This window comes from Amblyomma mixtum, chromosome 2 (genome assembly GCF_055824585.1).
Source record: "Amblyomma mixtum isolate Tamu chromosome 2, ASM5582458v1, whole genome shotgun sequence".
NCBI lineage: Eukaryota > Metazoa > Arthropoda > Arachnida > Ixodida > Ixodidae > Amblyomma > Amblyomma mixtum.
The window spans coordinates 3,856,595-3,875,756 of NC_143013.1; the positions used below are offsets into that span (position 1 = coordinate 3,856,595).

Genomic DNA, 19,162 nt, shown 5'->3' on the forward strand with positions numbered 1-19,162 from the left:
CGCTCACAGTTTCTCCTCCCAGCGTTGGAAGCGAGCCCGGCTGTAGACCTCGGATGGCCTTGGGTCGTAGTGCTTTTGCAGCGCTTTTACGATGTCGTCGTAAGACACTGCCGCTGGTGTGCTTGGCTGAATAAGGGCGCAGACAGTATCGTAGGTCTGCTCCCCGCACAGCGTCAGCAGGTTGGCCCTCTTCAAGGCTGGGTCTGTGATGTTGTTAGCTTCAAAGTAGAACTGAAGGCGTCCAACCCACGATGACCACGATGAGCCGTTGAACTCTGGTATCTGATTGGGAAACCCTCGCGTAGCCATGGCTTGTCAATAGCGTTGCGTAGCGCGGGTCGAATCCACTTTCTCGTCGCCACTGTCGTGTCCGGTCGCTGTGTTGAATGCAGCGAAAGACGCACACGGTACTTTAAGACTTCGTTTATTTAAAGCCGATGAGGGTGCGACCAGCGTCGACCGAGGCAGGAGCCGAACTGGCCGCCCGAAGAAAGGAGGGAGCGGAGAAGCGTCCACGGGAGGGAGTGGCTTCCCAAAACAGGAGGAGGATGCGGGGGCGCACCATGGGGGGGGGGGGGGGGCATCTGGCGACAGCGTGCGACGAGGGGCAAGTGGTCGTTAGGAGGAGGATGCGAGTGGTCGTTAGGAGGAGGATGCGAGTGGTCGTTAGGAGGAGGATGCGAGGGCGCACACACACAAAAGCAATAAGGGGACATAACAAGGGGCTTCTCATATTACTCATGCCCACGCAACACGCTTAGTAAATAAGCTTATTTTAAATCGCGCTTAACAAGAATCACATTCAACGCGGTCGTCAAGCATAACACAGGATGACAATGAATGTTGAAAACAGTGGATGTCGTTGGGCTATTCCTCCTGGTGTGACGGAAAGAAGTCGAAAATAGGCATCAATAAGCAGGAGGCCAGTGCTATTAAAATACGTTTAATTATTATTGATAAGACGCCATATTGTGTGGTGCAGTTCTGCGCACACGCTCAGATAAGTTCTGTGGTACTAAACTTCCACAAAGAGCGAGAAGGAGAAGAAGGAGAGCGAGAAGGAGAAGCGAACATAGCGTCACGGATAAGGTCATGCATATGGCACTGGCTGTGGTTAAACTACCGCTGTCACACCACGTGGAGGGGGTGAGAACTCTGGGAGTTATTTATACCTTTTTGTTTTATTATCAAACTGCCGCCCCACGTGCCCCCTGCGGCGGTAAACTCGTTAATTCATGCTCATCAGAAGAACGAAGCGCGGTGTGTGTACACAAAGCTGCACAGCACAACGCGATGCGTCGCTTGTTTGCCAAGTTAGTTTTCTTCCTATCGTGCCGGCTGACCACGCTGCGCCTTCGTTTATGCCATAAATATTAATTTAAGGCTTATCGCAACATAAAGAAAAAACTAAACTTAAGAAATTTCGTTGTTGATATTCTACTATCTTACGGCCGCCCTTATCCTTTGCGTGGCTGTACGGCCTGAAGCACGGCTCTCCCGGAAGCATTTACACAATGGAACACAGAGCGAGCGGTAAAGATGAGAAATTCCGCAGTGGACGGCTTCCTCGCCCCACTACGGCGATCCTCATTTTAACCGCTGTCTTAGTGATCCTCTGTAGCGGTAAGGTATTATTGGATTCTTATTATTTCCATACAAAGAGAAAACTCTGTCTGGAACGCTGTCTGTGGCGGAAAGCAACCATAAAATCCTCGTCGTCTTGTGTAAATCGGCGGTAGGGTTCATTTACATACGCTAGGCATGAAGCGAAACTCGTGCAACTATCGAAGCAACTATTAACGCCTTTGCCAACCGCCGTCAACGCATATCGTCTAAGTCGTCATCGAAGGCTGCATTGGCGATAGTTTTGGCCGGGTTGTCCCGCTTGGACTTCGGCTGCTGCTGCTTCTTTGCCTGCGTGAAGATAGTGTTCACTATTATTTACAGTCAGCGAACGTTATATTCATCATGCTAGAGTTAACAATGTGAGAAACTGCAGGTTCTTTTCATTCTTCGATCCAGGAACAAAAACGCATGCAATCAAAGGTCCGTTTATGTGAGTCTTCTGACAACGAACTTTTTTGGTTTTCACTTCTAGAACCAGTGTCCACGGCCAGGACACTCAATGAGCAAGATTCAGCATGTTTGCTTTTTTGTAGTTTTGAATGCAACAAATAGATAAACAGGCTCCAGGCCTCCGTTCGACTTAAGTTGGTTTCAATTCATGAACAGCTACACCACAATACACGAACACGCCTGGCAAGGCCAGGCAAAAGTTTGAGCGACTGCGCCTGGTAGCGTGTTCGCCAAATGCAGCCGGTACAGCCAGCGATGACAGCGCCGCCCACCGGCAGGTAGCAGCCACCATTAAGGCTGGTTATAAATATTCATTCAGAACGACGGCTTCACATCGCCGCTATGGCGCAGTGGATTAGAGGCACGTGTTGCATATGGAAGGTCGGCCGTTCGACTCCGCTCTCTGTACTGCAATTTTATTGCTTTTTTAATTTCATTTCTTAATCTTTTTCCCTTTTAGGTCGCAAATCGTGATGCTTAGTGGCACATAACGCCGTTAAAAAATTTTCAAAACATTTTCAGCATACTTTTACACACATTATTCACAGCGCTGGAATATCACTTTTGATATTAAACTAAATATTACATGGTTAGTAACAATAGGTTGGTATAGACTTTTAAGCATTATTTAGGGAATAATTATCCCTTTTAGGTAAGCCGTTGTGACAATCTTCAGTCACCGTGATCAATTCACCGTGGTTTCAAGCCTTGTGGCTGTACAGGCTGCAGTTGGCGAATACGCCGCCTGGTAGTCGGGTGCCCCAAAGCATTATCGTAAGACATCGGATAAACAAAACGAAAAGAAAAAGTTATATGAAATAAAAAATAATTGAGTCATTTTCTTGCTTCGTTAAGTGCAACATAAAAAAAACGCGCATGTTCTCTGTAGCAGGAGCAGGCACGAGACAAAACAAAACGGTAACGTGGACAAAAGCCGCTGTTAAGTTCGTCCAGAGTGCAGAGGTTTTAAATCCAGATAACAGATATTTGACTTACTAATTTAGATATCAACACAACGATAACATAATCTGAATTAAAATGTAAGGATCCAAGTTGTTTTGCTCCAAGAGTTAATTAATATTTTAACTCCATCTGCTTTAGTTTGCAATAATTTTCCATAAAATGCAAAACGAAGTTGACTATGGAAGCAGACAAGTTTTTATTAGAAATTTTCGCCGAATAGATTGGAGGACGTGAACAATTAACCACAATGGGGCATTTTCGAGGAAGCAGACAAGGTTTGTACCCCAATCAGTAGGCATACCACAGATTTCAGGTTTTAGCAAACCATAAGTATACGATAAAATTGACCGCGTCATACTGAGGAATAAACATAAAAGCAATATATAACATCACGACAGCCTAGCGGGAGCTAGTGTGAAAATAATCTGCTTTGCGAAATCGGAAACGACATAATGATTTATAGAGTGCAATACACAAAACATTTTCCTAAGATTTGCTGAAAGATAAGTGAAGTGAATGTTCCAGGACATAACGTTATCGAGCAAAAACTCCTGAATGTTTTAATGAAGAGATAAATTCTCAATAGAAGAACAACATGATATAATGCAAATTAATGGGAAAGAAAAACAGCCTATAAGCCGTTAATAACTAATGCGGGTTGCAGAAATGAACCAGCCTAGTTTCTAATTTGTGGCGGTACCAATCCATTATTTGCTGGGAGTCACTTTGAAGTTTAGTAACAGCCTTGTCGTAGTTGAAGTGTCGAGAAATATAAAGCGTATCGTTAGCGTAAAGAAACATTCTGCTATAGAAATGGCTGGTTGTTAGAGATGATTGACATACAAATTTACCAAAAGTGGCTCCAAACTTGAACCCTGAGGCACTACACGTTTAAAAAAAATTCACATCACTCTGAATTTCGCAGAGTGTCAGCATTTGTGTGCAGTCGCAAATAGAGTTTTCCAACAACGGCAGGAACAGTCCACGGAATCCATAGTGACAAAGGTTTTCAAGCAATACAACGTGATTAGAAGTGTCTAGTGCCTTACGGACGTCTACGAACAATGCATGTGCTTATTCGTTGAATCCAAACGCAATATTTATACAGGCTGTTTCACCTATGGCTTCAGACAATTTTTAAGACAGGCTTTTTGAGTTTAAAGATCACTTTTTTGAACATAGAATCGTCACTGGTGCAGTAGATCAGAATTTAGCTATGCGTGCTAACAGCCTGGTTAACGAAAATTGGATAGTTAACTTTTAACGATTAAAGTTAGGCTCTTTAATTATGAAAGGCGTGTAGCCCTGCGTGAGTAATATATCCATATCAGTTCTTGGAATTTCGAAACCGCGGCTACCCTCGGCGCTGTGGCCCAATAAATTTTGGCTACATCGCGCCAAAATACATGTTCTTTCCAGACGCTTGCAGGCAAAGCAACCTCTCCAGTGCACGTAACTTGTTGAAATAGCCAAAATTTGTTCGGCCACCGCGCCAAGGGTAACCGCGTTTTCGAAATTCTAAAAACTGATATGAATAATAACTTCTGCTGCCTACATTCCTCAGAATAATTAGGGAGCCTAACAGTAATAGCTAAAAAGTTAACTGTTCAATATTAGTTAACCAGCTTGCTAGTTATCCCGTCTTAGCTGTATTCTTATGTACTACGCCACTCACAATGCTATGCCCAAAAAGGCGCCCTTCTAGCTGAAAAAAACCTATTTTTAAAAATTATGCAGTCTTAGCTGACACAACCTGCATAATCTCCTACTCCATCAAGCGCTAGCAGTGCGGCGCGGACGAGGATAAAGCCGAACTGACTGCGAGACAAGGTATTGTGCGTTAAAAAAAAAAAAAAAACTGGGCATGACTGAATGAATATTTTCCAAAGGTGAGTGTGATTTGGAAGGTTATCCACGATAGTTGGCGTCACAGCGGTTATAAACGAACGTTAACCACAGTTTAAAACTATAACGGTTCTCAGTAAAAACTCTGGGTCTCTCTAGCTGCGCTGACTTTTGGCTGCAAAAGACGCAGTTATCGGCCGGAAAATTAGATTCTAAAATCCTCCCACCAGTCGAAGAAAACTCCTAACGTCTTTATCGTAAAGGGCGGTTTTCCATCATTTTGAAGTGAATAGCTGTGTAGCGTAGCCTTTGGATTCCGCTGCGTTTTAGGTGGTGAGGGGGGCGTCTTTGCGATTCGAACACGGTACCTCATGAATACAGGCGAACTTGTATTTGTTCTGTGTCTCACTTTAAACAATGGGACCACAAGCGCTGCTTCCAATTCTTCACGGACTCCCTGCTAATATTGTCACGAATATTACACGGCACACCGTTAGATACACAAGAACTGTTCCAGTCTGCCGAGCGGCCACCAGCAAGCAGGCGAAGCACTTCTTCCTCGTCACCAGCGAGATGGCGGAGCACTTCTTCTTCGTCCACTTCTAAGCTGTATCAATATGATATTGTTGGTGATTTTTGACGAAGCAGTTTATGTATTTTTTTCGTGTCGTGTCGTCTTCAGCGCATTGGGGTAAAAAACACTGAATCGTGTATTGCATGCGCATTGACAGGCATCTGCTCAGCAACAGTGGTATGGAGAGCACACGAGAAAGGTGCAATGAATTCGTTAGCTAGGGTCACAGACGGAGCGGAAATGTTGTTATTAATTAGAAAAAATATATTTGGTATACAGCCTCAACTTATCTTATAACGAGCAGGTTAAGCAAGGGACGAATGAGATAATTTTAATTTGTGCTCAAAATGCTTAAAGGTGTGTTGACAAACTTTTTGTCGTGTTTACTTTCTTTAGTGTAATGCGCAGTATCTTATAAAACAGACAGCCAAGTGGATTGCGCCAACAAGAGGTAAAGAATTTAAAATAATTTTCGCTTCTCGCATGCTGTTTTAATTTCGGTTCCATCACGCAAATGTTGGCTTTGATGCATAAGACGCGTTCAGGTCACGTGAGGAATACAAAAAGGGGAGTACGGTCACTGCTTTCTTCGTGTTAACTTACACCAACTCTTAGGCATGCCTGCTCAAGAGTCGGAAGACAGAATTCAACAAGGAGCGATTATATCGCAGTTTTTGAATCCATCAAGTAACCTGAACTTGTGTCATACGTGACACCAGCCGCCCAGCTTTTGAAACCAAAACAGAAACGACGTGAGCAAAAGAAATTCAATTATATATTATTCAGCGCCACATGTGAATTGAGTCGTGTATACAACTGTCCAGCGCAACACTCCAAAGAATATGCATCCAAAAATCTGGTGTGTTTATTCTTTTCAGCCTGGCAGACAGAATCATACCAAGAGCTTTATTACCTACAGGTGCCCCAAAAGTAAAACGGAGCAACCGAGCGGTGGACAAATTGCTTCCCAGCGTGCTCTAGCAGCAGATAGCGAGGGTCCGGTGGACGCATTACGCAGTTTCGATGCTCGCCTTATCGCAGGCGCGGGCGAAGCCTTGTTGGTTCCATCAGTGTTGGTTACGAGCGCTTTTCATGCCTCTCGCAAGGATTTATCGCTGGCACGCAGCGTGCCGAAAGAGTTAGGTTTCTGGCGGTCCGCGCTTTCTGCTTAGTCAAGATTACGACCATTTTCAGAGTGCGTGCTTGCGTGCAAGCCGCGGTTCGCGCTTCACTGGGCGGTAATTGTTCAACCACCGAATCACGGCCTGCCTGCGATAAATCCCGGCATTGAGAACCAAAAGCGCTCCCGACCAACTCTGATGGAAGCAGCGTGGCTTAGGCTGACCCGTGCTGGCGATAAGGGCATCATCAAAACTGCTGGTTGAGTATGGCGGCCCCTCGCAGTCTTCGTGCACTTTTGCTGCTGCTAGAGTGCACTGGGAAGCAATTTGTTCATCGTTCGCCTGGTCGGTTTTACTTTTAGGGCACCTGTAGATCCCTAAAGTCTAGGTGCAAAAAGTCGCTCAAACGTGACCGACGATACCGAGTCCAAGCCCATTCCCTTTCTGCTATTGCAGCAAGAATGTTGCTGTTAATCCAAGCACATTCCGGCATCCGCTGCTGTACTACTAATGTTTCCTTTGAAGATTCTGAAATTTCAGCAAAAGTCCTAACAAAGGCATCATAAGCCTCGTTTGCAATAATACTGCTCAGAAAATCCTTCCAGCTGAAGTCACTCACCAATGAATCCAACCTATGCCTCTAGGTGTTCGACAGCGGCACGTAATCTGCCATTAATTGTGATGTGTGGCACATTCGAAACAAATCGGTTACGTGCAAACAGTTTTTCGTGCCTTTTGTTCGATAAGAAACGAAACAATGTCATTGTGTTCGGGACGCTTAACAACATGATCGAGGCAAGTTGATGCTAGGAGGTAACCAAAATATTCTACGAGGGTGGGACACTTCGACACCAACAAACTGGAATAAACAAGCATGCCCTAAGTAGTTGTGAAGGTTCTGTTTCTAGTCCATTAATAAATCGATGTCCCTGTCGCCGTTAAAAGAGTGAGGGCCAGGAGATAACAGAAACTGTCGTTACGCATCTAAAAAGAACTTTGTGCTTCGACTCAGAGGCCAATAAATTATTAGGCAGTGGCAAACGGTGAGCCGTAAACGCTTGTGGACAGTGACTCTGCGCAAGAAAAGAAACGTTCCAGCAATTTTTAACCACCACATTTGCCATTTTGACAAGTATAAAAGCTTTCTTTGTAACCATTGAATGAAAATGAGATGTTAGGTATTATAGTGCGTTAATAGCGGTTATCATGAATATATCAGCAAAATAAGCCACCAGTGTCACAAGGGACCGAAATTCGTCAAAGTGTTTTCTGATGCTTTGGTTATAAGGTGTAGTGTAGAAAAACAGGGTGTGTTAGGAGTGGTTACTTGATTACAGAAAGAATTAAAATACTTGAACCGGTGCGAACCAATGGCTATAAAGGAAAGGGAGTTAAACGTGGGAGGGCAAGCCACTCCTCTGGTCAAATCAGAGAGTTGTATTATATGGAAGAGTCCATGGCCCTCTTTCTTGCATGCAAGAATTATTGCCTTTTCGTCCCCCACGTTTGAAATCGTTTCCCTTGGCATTCGAACGCCGCATCCAGTGCAGTTTTCTCTTCTGTTGCGTGATATTTCCCCAAAAGGCAAGTACTTCCTTTATACGCGCACTGTTTTAACCTAATCTCCCACGAGAAGCCAGCCGTGCGTCACGTAAGTACAGAAGGAGAAAAATCTGATCAAGACAGTTGCTGGCTTCTTCCTACTGACCAGTATTCCGTGCAGTGCAGTGAGCTGAGCGGGCTAATATGGAGCTATATTTATTTTCTCGCCAGGCCCTCGATCGAAGTCAGGGCGCGGCCATCTACTTCTAAGTGGGAAGATTGGCTGCAATGCTCTGCAGTGTTTATTTCCAGATTCGCCTTCTGGATTACCGACGCCTGCGCGGACGCCTGAGCTTCAAGGGTTCTGGGAAAACATTGCTGAGACTGCTGCAGCCCGAGTACTTTCCTCTACCCATAGGGAGCCATATTTCTGGACCGAGAAGTTCACTGGAGATTAATCATATGGAGTCGTATTTTTAAAACTTTCCACTGTGGTTTGATGGCCAGCAACTCGTCCAGCTTGGCATGAACTTTGTAATTCGACTCGACCTCTTCACTGAAACAGTCGAATATTCTAAGCCTTTTACCGATCGCAGCAGGTTGTGCAAAAGCATTCCTCGTATCTCGCTGGGAATCAGACGGTGCAAGGCACGATCTGCATTGCCATTTCATCCATTTACTCGCTCCCATTGAACTGAACGTTGCCGCAGCGTCTCCCCAACATTCAGACAAACTATGATAAGAACTGAGATAAGTACTGCGAAGAGTTAGTTGGAATTCTTCACAAATTTCTCATGATAGATCGGGCAGTGCCAGTCATCATGGAAAAATTCCAAGTTAAAATCGCAGTTGGCGGCCAGACATACAACTAAAAAACAGTGTTTTTGTAAACTACCTCATCTGCAGCAACAAGCATACGTCAGTGGTTGCGCTCTGAGCGTGCTAATAAACGAACTAGCTGCTTAGACAAGGCCGCCTTTTGTAGGCTGTGTGGGGCTACATGGTACCGCCTTGGGTCATCTCTGGTGCTAGCAGAGACTAGTCATACGTGCTGAGTTCTATGGTGTTTTTTGTGTTTTTTTTCATAGAGTGCGCGGTTCTAAGTACAGTTTACATTTCATTTTTCTGAGCTACTTTGTTTGGGCAACCAATATTTTTTGTTTTAGGGCATGCCCCATTTAGTTCATCAGTCTTCACTGTTGTTTCTTTCCTGCTTCATTCACTTGTAATATGTCCCTGAAGTGACCCTCAAAATCACAAAATAATTGCAGCAGATGCCACTACAAATTTAGGTTAGCTTGTTCTTTCATAGAAATTCGTACTTGCTAGTCACAGGTGTCGCGCGACTCCTGCCGCAGCGCAGCAAAAACCGGTTTCGAGCCATCGCGGCGGTGCAAGCCACCAGAACGACAGGGGCTCCAATTAACAAGTCCGAAAAATTTCGCCGTGACCCGCTGTTAAACCACTCAATTCGCTCAGTCGCTTGCATGTGACCCAGACTTTGCGGTTTCGGAGCACTAGGAAAGAGAAAAGGGAGCGTAAAAAAATCGATCAAAACCAGTCCAATGTCGTCTGCGAGTCGCAGGTATGAAAGCGCCTTTAGTCCTGAGTGGGAACGATGCGTGTCAGCAAGTAAACATTAAGCAAACAATTGATTCATTCAACCAGACTACGGTGAGGTCTTACCTGTTGTCCTTGCAGTTGCAGGCGTTGCTGCTCGGCCTCCTGACGGGCTCTTTGCCTCCTAGCCCGCTCCTTCTCGCGCTCCTTCTTTCTCTTCTTCTTCTCTTTTTTCTTCTTTTTCTTTTCTTTGGCCACAGCCTTCGAGTCTTCCTCGCTGTCCTCATCATCGTACACGTCGTTCATTGCGCTGAATTGCTGCATCATCGCCATCATGGCCATCACTTCCTGGATGCTTGATGACGGCTGCGATGGCGGCGGAGGTGGTGGAGGAGGTGGAGGGGGTGGAGGAGGGTAATAAGGTGGTTGCGGTGCGATGACGATGGGGCCCTGAGTAACAGAAAAGTGCGGCGCTATTAACCGTTCTTGGCTTATGAGCACGGTGTTTTAATTACTGGCGACCGGGATCACGCAATGAAGCAGGAGCTGCCGGAGACTAAAGTCTAAAGAAGCCCCCGCCATCATGTCGACTCCAGAACTTCGCTATTCTCGTTAACGTCTGGGACAGAGGAGAGAAGTTACACTTGAGAAACCAGTGTAGGTTATGTACTGCGGCACCGCAGTAGTCAAAAGTAACCGAGGGGACAAAAGTAACTTTGCCAGATACTTTGCCAAAAGTAACCGAGGGGCCACGACGGCAACGGGCTCTCAGCCTAGTGGCATCGCTACGATTCCCGAGTGAACTGGGTGACGTAAGCGCGCGCTGTCGCCCTCCTCCATTGGATCATAAGGAGGTAGAATGTGCGGCGAGCTATTTCGCGCCCTTTCAGTGCTTTCATACTGAGCCAGTGCGCAGGCTGAGGTCCGCCAGCTTACACTCGCAGCCGGGGAGCAGCGGCCAGCGCTGAAGACAGCAGCGCCGTCGATCGTCCACAAGCCTGCTCCGGCCACCGGCGCGGATGCTTGTTTGCTTTTGGCAAAGACGGTACATGAACACTGATAAGCATTTGACCTCGAGTATACATCCCTATGTCAGTTCGTAAACAACTCACGAAAACTAACTGCGAAGTAGTGTTTACGTGCAAATACCAGTCGCAGTTCTTTCTCGCTGAATTTGAACGCAGAAATGCGGACCTTATCTGGTAACATGTAATGTTCACGCTTTATGCTGTTGAAAGAAGCATCTTCGCCCGCAGAGTAGCGTGTAAAAATGCTTGTGAGTGCACTGTGTGTAGAACGTGTAAAAATCATACTGATGGCTGCGTGTCGGAAACTGCTCCACACCAAGCGTTTTTGTTCTTGGCGGCTCTAATTAAAGTCTGGCACGCATACAAAATTATCAAAAGCTAGCATTACAGTTCGATTGAAATACTAAATCTATTCTTTGGTAATGCTTAGACTGAACAGGTAATTTTGGTGCACAAGCAATTGGCAATATTGCTTACATTGAAGAAGTAGAAAAAGTTATCTTAGATTGTGATGAAACTATTGTACCCTTTGGTAGTTTATTGAGGATATGAGGATAAAATATAAGGTTAGGAGAGTAAAAAATTACTAAGTGTACGTTTGTTGCGCAAATGACGAAATTCAGCAAGCGCGAGAGTAAGTTCCACTTCTTTTTGTAAATCTCTGCTTTAATAGATTCCTTTGTGGTAAGGTCTAAGTGTCCATCCACTAGAAGCTTGCTAGCACGCCTTTCCTCATCACTGCTTATAATACCTACGCAGATGCGCACACTATGGCTTTGTGAGAGCGAGGATGGTCATGCCTGGAGCTGTGCTACGAATGAAGGATTACCAGCGGGCGTAAGCGATACTAAGGTCTCAGAGTTCGCATTACGTAGCACGGCGGTGCAGCCTAGCGGTGACCCTCTCTGCCAGTGGAACAACGAATAGGCGTCTAACTACGGATGAGAAGGTTCCAGCTTCGAATTCTGGCCAGCTGATTTTCCTTTCGCGGCTGCGTGCAGGGGATGGTCGTGCGTGGTGCGGACATCCAAGGGGTGACATTCGGGAAAAGTTATAGACATAACTAACGCAGTAGAAGGGGCGGCATCTGTCTCTCTTGTGGTGGGCCCTACAAAGTAAACGCAAGGGAAGGGATGAAAGTGAGCGCGAAGGAAAAACAACGCTTTTGCAAATCTCAGTGTTAGCTGAGTAGCTTAACAAGGCCTTGCATTTGTGTTAATGCCCAAACTTTCATCGCTTCCTTTTATTGTACTCTGCCACATTAATGTGTGTTGTGTTTGTTTGCTGCTTTTTAAAAACCCAACTCCACAAGAGCCCCACTAGGGGTGGCAGTATGCTTAAATGAATAAATAAATAAATAAAGTTTCGTTGCCAACATGCTCTGCTCAATGAAGTTGAATTCATGGCAGTTTTTCGCATGAAGAATCTTCTCGTGGAGAGGGCTGCAGCAGGCTCTATAAAGCTCTTACATGTGATAACGCAGCGCAAATGACAGAGGGAGAGGAAGGATTCGCCGAAATTTGTTCCATTAAGTTACTTGCCGGCTTTAGCAAACAATCAAGATCGGCGTAACGAGAGGAATCGGACTAATGTCATAAATTTCCTCTAAGGCATATACTATGATATAATGAAATCTTCATGAAAACAAAACATGGAAGATACGGATGATTAAAGAAGCAGTCAACAGACGTCCTGCTGTACAAGCGGGAACAAAGGGATTAGCTTTGGGTTTGTGCGAAGTAGAGACGGCTGCGATGATTTCCGCCTACTTTCCTCTATTACAAGCCATCTTTCAGTGAGTGACAAGCGAGTTTCAAGTATCCCAGCGTCCACATTCTAGAATATTGACTACACAGCCGCAATTTCTTACCTGAGACGTGCCTGAACCAGACCCTGAAGACGGTACCGGCATCGGCATGGGCATCGGTATGGGTATTGGCAAGATGGTAGGGGCCGACGAGCCCCCAGAGCCTGACGCAGTGGGGATGATGATCAGCGGCGCTGGCGAACGCGTCTCTGTTTGCCGCGGCGGTGAGCGAGGCTGCGAAGACGTTGGAGGGTACGACTCCTGGTCAGGATAAGGCGCCGGCTGCCCAGTCAGCGTCGGGGGAGCTATAGGAGGCAGGGGTTCGCCAGGGGCCAGCGGGATCGGCTCACCAGCCACCATTGGCGGCATTCCAGGAACGCGAATGATGGCGCCCGTAGGGAATGGCCGTGAGCCGAGCGGTAGAAAAGATGGCAGGTTGGGCAGGAAGACGGTCGGACCTGCATTTATCGACAAAAATCCAGTCACGCTTCCGTCATGTTTGTAAATAACAGCGCTGGGACATAGATGCTCGCTAATTGGACTGTCGGGACTTGCTCGGACCTGGGTCTTTTGATAGATGCATGGAAGTCTTCCGCCAGTATTGAAAATATGCATTCGCGTTTAAAATAAATCAAACAGCTTTGAGATTGGCTCCAGTAAGTTTTCTATGAGCCTAGGGATATCTACTGGAGAAAACCGTGCTTGTCATCACTTTTCACGACGTCGAATTGGAAGTGGCGTTAGAAGAGCTAAAAACAAGAACTATCAAGGAATAGATTATTCTAGACGTGAATTGAATCGAATGGGCGAAGAGCTTGTACATACTAAAACCTGTCTCCTGTCTCTTCTCTTCCCCGGTTTCTTTCCAGCTGTTCACACTACCACATGTAAAGAGACGTTCCTCAGGATAAATGGAACTAAACTAACCACCTCCGCCGGGGAACTCATTTCTGCTGGGACCGGCCAGAGCGAAAGGGGCCGTCGCCAGGGGTGAGTGCCGTCGTCCCGGGGTCGGAAACTGGGGGCCTCCCCTGTAGAGACCCGCGTGCGGCGACGGCGGGAAGAAAGGCATCTGCGGTGGTCGAGCCATCGTAGTGTGCGCCCGCTGAGACCCGCTGAAAGATAATGCTCTCGTGGCGAAGGCCGCAGGCCAAGGCTCTTCATCTTCTCTGTCGCCCTGCACGCGACGACCGCCAAGCACTGGCTAGAGGAGTGTAGACACCTATCCTTTTGGTGCGTGTTTTCTTCTTTGTAATAAGGCATAAGGCATTACTATACACCGATTATCACGTGGTATCCTCCTACGACTGCCAATTAATTTATAATCGAAGTTCTTTCGTGGGCTGTTTCGGTTTCGGTTTCAACAACTGAACGATGGCTGTGACGTCAAATAGAGGTTATAGGTCACGTGAGGAATGAAAAACTTCGAGATAATCGGTGCTTCTACGTAAGTTGTCATTCAGGCTCTTGAGGAAGGCTGGTTTCAGCTCCGTAGTGATTTAGAACGATGAAGCAGCGATTATATCGCAGTTTTTCCATGCCTCACGTGACCTATAGCCTGTCTTTTACATCACAGCCATAGTTGGGCAATTGAAACCGAAACAGCATGACAGAAAAATTTGATTATATATTATTTCGCAGTGGTAGGCGAGTACCACATGGTGATTGATGCATAGTAGTGTCGTCCGCATCATTATTCCGACATGATCCATTTATTGTTTCCTAAAGGAAATAAAGAGTCGTAATTCCTATAGTAACTGTGTAGTCATAGTTGGAGCTGTTATTATTAGTCATTAATATGCATCACTGCACTCCATTCGAAGCAGAGGGTTGACTCCTGTTGACACTGTTCTGTCTTACCTGGGACATCTGATTATTAGTACAGTCAGGGGTTCTACAGAAGCTCTGTGATATCAAAAACAGTGTGCGCTTATGATTGATTTTTTTTCTTCACTTGTTATATGATGTTCGAAAAAGGTTAATTTAAAGATGAAAGGAAGAAAAAGTATAAAGTGATGACTTGCATAGCAAGCAATGAAATATCGCTTACAAAGCCACTCTAAAGAGGCTAAAAACGATAACTAGCAAACAGATAGAGAATTCATGCCATGAGAATTCACATGCCAGCGTATCAGGGACGGAGTTTGGAAGGTCTGAACGGCAAGAAGTGCTAATCCAAGACTTGCAGTCAGGATCAGTAAAACTGATATTGATGGCCACAGATGGCAAAACATCATGGCAGTCAATGTAGGGTATTCCTCGAGGAGGTGGATGATGTCGAATGCGTCCAATATTGACGCGCCAGGCGATAAGGCAGACGGAACGGTGCTGTGCGACCCCTGAAAAATAGTCTTCGGGGAAAGTAAGCAGTTGGAAGCGCCACCTTCTTTAAAGCTGTAATCAACTTAAATGATTTATTTTAATGGAGTATCCAGAATAAACTGGAGAACAATCGGAGGAGCCTTTGTCCCGCAGAGTATATATCTTGGTCGATGATGATGATTACGGTGCTGCTGGGCGGATTGCTGAAAGGCGAATAGACTCAGGAGAAACGGAACGGAAAAATGAAACGCATAACTCCCCATCCGGCGCTAGTTTGGCCCAAGCCAACCCACATTCCTGGTAGGAAAGAGAATCAAAAGGAAAAGAAAGGCACGATGGATAACGAGAAATGCTCTCTATACTTGAAGATAGAGAGAAAAGGACTTAAAGAGAAGGCACGTAAAACAAAGGTTAAGGCCGCCGTGCCAGTGGGACGTGAGCATGGTGATCAGTCTGTCAGGGGCGATAAAAAGCCCCTACGGCAACCGATCGGCTCGAGCTGCTTTTTGAAATGATTGAAGAAATGATGACGCAGTCAAAAATGCGTTTGATGCTGGTAGCTGTAATGGTGGGGGTCTACTGTCAGTTAACCACTAAATGATGAGGATGCATATAATTCCGTTCAGCCACAGCGTTCATTAGTTGTGCGGTATTTCTATTTCTTTACATCCTGGTGTCTACTTTGTGGTGAGGGAAATGTGTGCACATAGGTGTTATCGCTTGCACGCTGCATCGTCTGCTGAACTCCAGATCAATATAGGTGTTTCGGGATGTTGTCGACTGAAGTTGTTAGATCTGTAGAGTGAAGTGCCGTAATGCGACGTAAACAACGACTGCCGCCAATCGCAAGCAAGTACATTTGAGATAAATGTGATAAAAACCGGCGAAGGGGGCTCGAAAATTCGGTATGTTGTTCTGACAGATGTCTCCAATTAGTGACGGCGAAGTTAACACGAGATGCGCGGTATGTGCTGCGTCCACTGAGTGGTCACGTGATGGTGGGCGAGTGCGTTAGCACTCTCCCTCTAGCACTCTAGCAAAATAGCGCGTCTAGAACTACTTTCGTCATCGTCATCCGACGATGAAGAAAGTAGTGCTAGACGCGTGACGACACTGACGACACCTACTACGCGAAACAGAAGAACGAAGCTATGATAGCAAAAACAGTAGAATAAAATGCGCCCATAGTCCGGTATCAAGGCGCTGGTCTGTGGCTTTCGAATAAAGAATTTTGCCGTCTAGTATTGAATTATAAGCTGTGGCCACAGAGGTACAATCATGGCCTTCTGAACGAGTTGGAAATCCCGTCGGCGCAGTGATTTACAGAGGGATATTAGTGTCGAAGCGGAGACAGTGGTAAGCTTGGTTTTAAATTACTTGCCCGCACTTGCACTGGCCGCACGGTCAACAATCAGCCAGCCCACTTAACTAATAATAGGCATTTGTAAGCGTCACTCCCAACCAGGAGAGCCATAAAAGTGTTGCTTCAGAGAGGGACAGACCATACGAAACTGGAGCTGCACAGGAGGGTCGAGGTCATGAACGTGGTGGCTGTTGCTTTCCATAACATTTCATGGAGCCAATGTGTTGACTGGAAGCGCTAGAAGCTCTCTTTGCAGCGTGGGCTTTCAATGGGGGAATGCTAAAACTCTGAATTGGTAATTGGTTGATATACCACGTCATAGTGACTAGCGTCTGTTTACTTTAGGGATGACTTTCAGAAATCTTTTCTTTTCATGTGAGAGGTAGATGGATGTTTAGTCTGACGACTGGTGGGAAGTACTGTAAGCAGGTAACTCCCAGAATGCTTTTGCATGTTGTGCTAAAAGCGCTGTGGAATACGAGCTGCAGGTTATCCAGGGAGAATCTCTGACAAACACGGCGAAAGTGGAAACATTTTAAATCATCCGTTTACGAACCTGGCCTGGGGCCGTATTCTATAAGCTGTCCATTTTTCGTTGTTCATATTGCGTCTATTTTGTCCCCTGTGATTGGTTACTCAGATATACAAGCGACTTTCAAGTGTATTTGGGAAGCGAAGCAGCCATTGGGTGGTTGGTGATCGGGTCTCACCATTGGTTTGGTTTGGTTTGGTTTCTGGGGTTTAACGTCCCAAAGCGACTAAGGCTATGAGAGACGCCGTAGTGGAGGGCTCCGGAAATTTCGACCACCTGGGGTTCTTTAACGTGGACTGACATCGCACAGTACACGGGCCTCGAATTTCTCCTCCAAAGAAATTCAACCGCCGCGGCCGGGATTGAATTTCTTTGGAGGATTGGCTGCATATCACAGCCAATAGCAGCCAATGGTGAGAGGCCTGGTCGCCAACCAACCAATGGCCACTTCGCTTCCCACGGACTCACATATACGCGGTTATATGTGAGTGACCAATGGCAGAGCGCCAAATGGACGCAAAATGGGCAACGGAAAATAGCTTATGGTATATGGTCTTTACTCTTCAAATGTGTTTTCTTGATGGGGTACCACACCGTAAGTTCCATGTCCCCTTTCCTTCCTCTCTGCGTGCTCTGTCCTCAGAATAAAGAACGCGTTCGTCTCTGCCATGCTGTACAACCAAGGCGCGTACACCTTTTGTCGAAAGTAACACGCCAAGGGAAGGTGCGGTCTGTGCCATGCTGCGTAGCTCGTTATGCGTTTACGTCGCACCATACTTCTTGAATGGGAGAGGAACTCTTGTCATCGCTCCTCCGAAGCTTGGTACTTCGGGTACTTAAAAGAGCTGGGCTGGATGCCTTGGAAGCAAACCTTTTGGGTTCTAAACTCTTGGCGAAGGCTGTGCTTCTTACTTGAATTTAGCACAGCTCGTAGCAACTCTTGCTTTGGCCAGTTTGACCATACGTAGACGTCTGGAGTTAGTCATTCCGTTTGTCACCGCAGCGCCTCTGTTCTTTTTCTCTCTACAGGCGCTCAGCCTTGAAATCAAACTTTGCATACTTATAATGAGTTCTAAGCGCCGCATGCAAAAGTTCGCAATTTTTTTAAATACAACGGCTCGTAAAGCAGAGACTTACATTCCTTTCCCGACGGATGTTTTTCGCACCAGATATTTTTGTGTTCTCGTTATATAGTAGAGCGCTCAGGAACCCGCCTAACCCCATGAGGGCGGTGTTATGTATGCCAACAGACCAGAATTCCTGAGCGTCTCGCAAACAGCGAGATGATGGACAAAATTAAACTGCTCCTAGAGTCCGCTGCCGAAACTTCTACGCTTGCGCAGGAAAATGTAACCATCAGCAATGGCCTAGATAAGAGATACCAACATCACTTCGCCAGCGTCGCTGTCCGCTCTGTAATATTCTAATGGTTCCCTCGAATGTTTGGTCCTTGTCCAAAGGAAAGGCGTATGAAGCGGCCCTCAAAGGCGTTTATCGCTGAAAGTTTAGAACAACGAACTTCGAAAATTGCGGCGCATCATTACTGGGAAAGCGTGCACTTGTAGAAGAAAAACATCACCGCCTAAGTGTACTACTTCCTCATAAGGTTTTTGTTTTTAATTTTCGCTGACCAGGCTTAAATTCAAGGCTTTCGGTTCTCTTTCGATGTCGCTTGAAAACTATGCGACGACTCCGTATGACGACTAACTAAAACTAGGACGACTCCGCTATCACCAATTCCACACAAACCCCTCCTGTACCTTCTGACACCACCCCAAAGCCACTCTCGACCATATGCGTTTCCTCTGCCCGGCCTGGAGCACCTTACCACTTGGGAGGCATGGAAGACTTCTTAACGTGACATAAAATCTCGTCGGGCATAGCTCCGGCTGCAATTCATGAAAATTTGGGCTGACAATCGCACCTAAACAATTCCACGCATGTCTGGCCTGCCACATCGGTATCGCGTGTTTTGTTCAAAGAAAATGGCTTGAACTGTATCCAGCCCGACCTAGTTCGTTCGCGATGCGTTGTATCCAGTTTATTACGTCACATCCGCCTCAATCACACAGCTTAACAGTAAATGACCGCTGTTACGTAAAACTTGAAGCCCTGTAATGAAAGAGAGGTTAATAGTATGCACAATCTCGGCGTTTATCCTTAAAAATCTACGGTAAGCGTCTGTGTGACTATCCTAGCATGCAATTACTAATGGACTGTGCATTGATTCTCAGCCACACTATGGAATTTTGACTTAGAGGTTATGCGGTGCACTGCGCCACAATATGCTGACAATAAAAGAGAAGTTGTAACTTGAGCATATATTATCAGTGCATTAAAAGATAGACGGATGACGAAGTGAACAACACACGCAGGATGAACGCGGAAGTTATAAATGACCTTAAAAAAAAACAGCGTCTTAATTCTCT

At 46.0% G+C, this 19,162-nt stretch overlaps 1 protein-coding gene across 1 annotated transcript; it reads right to left on the bottom strand.

Annotated features, from left to right (window-relative positions):
• Nucleotides 1-1,818: 1,818 nt before the first annotated feature.
• Nucleotides 1,819-13,606, bottom strand: LOC149358261 (uncharacterized). Its single transcript, XM_089568805.1, has 4 exons — nucleotides 13,444-13,606; nucleotides 12,580-12,974; nucleotides 9,808-10,131; nucleotides 1,819-1,914 (listed from the first exon to the last, which is right to left on the bottom strand). Exons 1-4 carry the CDS (start codon nucleotides 13,604-13,606, stop codon nucleotides 1,819-1,821), a joined length of 978 nt encoding a protein of 325 aa, XP_089424931.1.
• Nucleotides 13,607-19,162: the final 5,556 nt, after the last annotated feature.

Coding starts and splice junctions, on each gene's coding strand:
- LOC149358261 (XM_089568805.1), bottom strand. CDS start 13,606: ATGGCTCGACCACCGCAGATGCCTTTCTTCCCGCCGTCGCCGCACGCG. Junction 12,975..13,443: donor TGAGTTCCCCGGCGGAGGTG/GTTAGTTTAGTT, acceptor CGATAAATGCAG/GTCCGACCGTCTTCCTGCCC. Junction 10,132..12,579: donor CTGGTTCAGGCACGTCTCAG/GTAAGAAATTGC, acceptor TCTGTTACTCAG/GGCCCCATCGTCATCGCACC.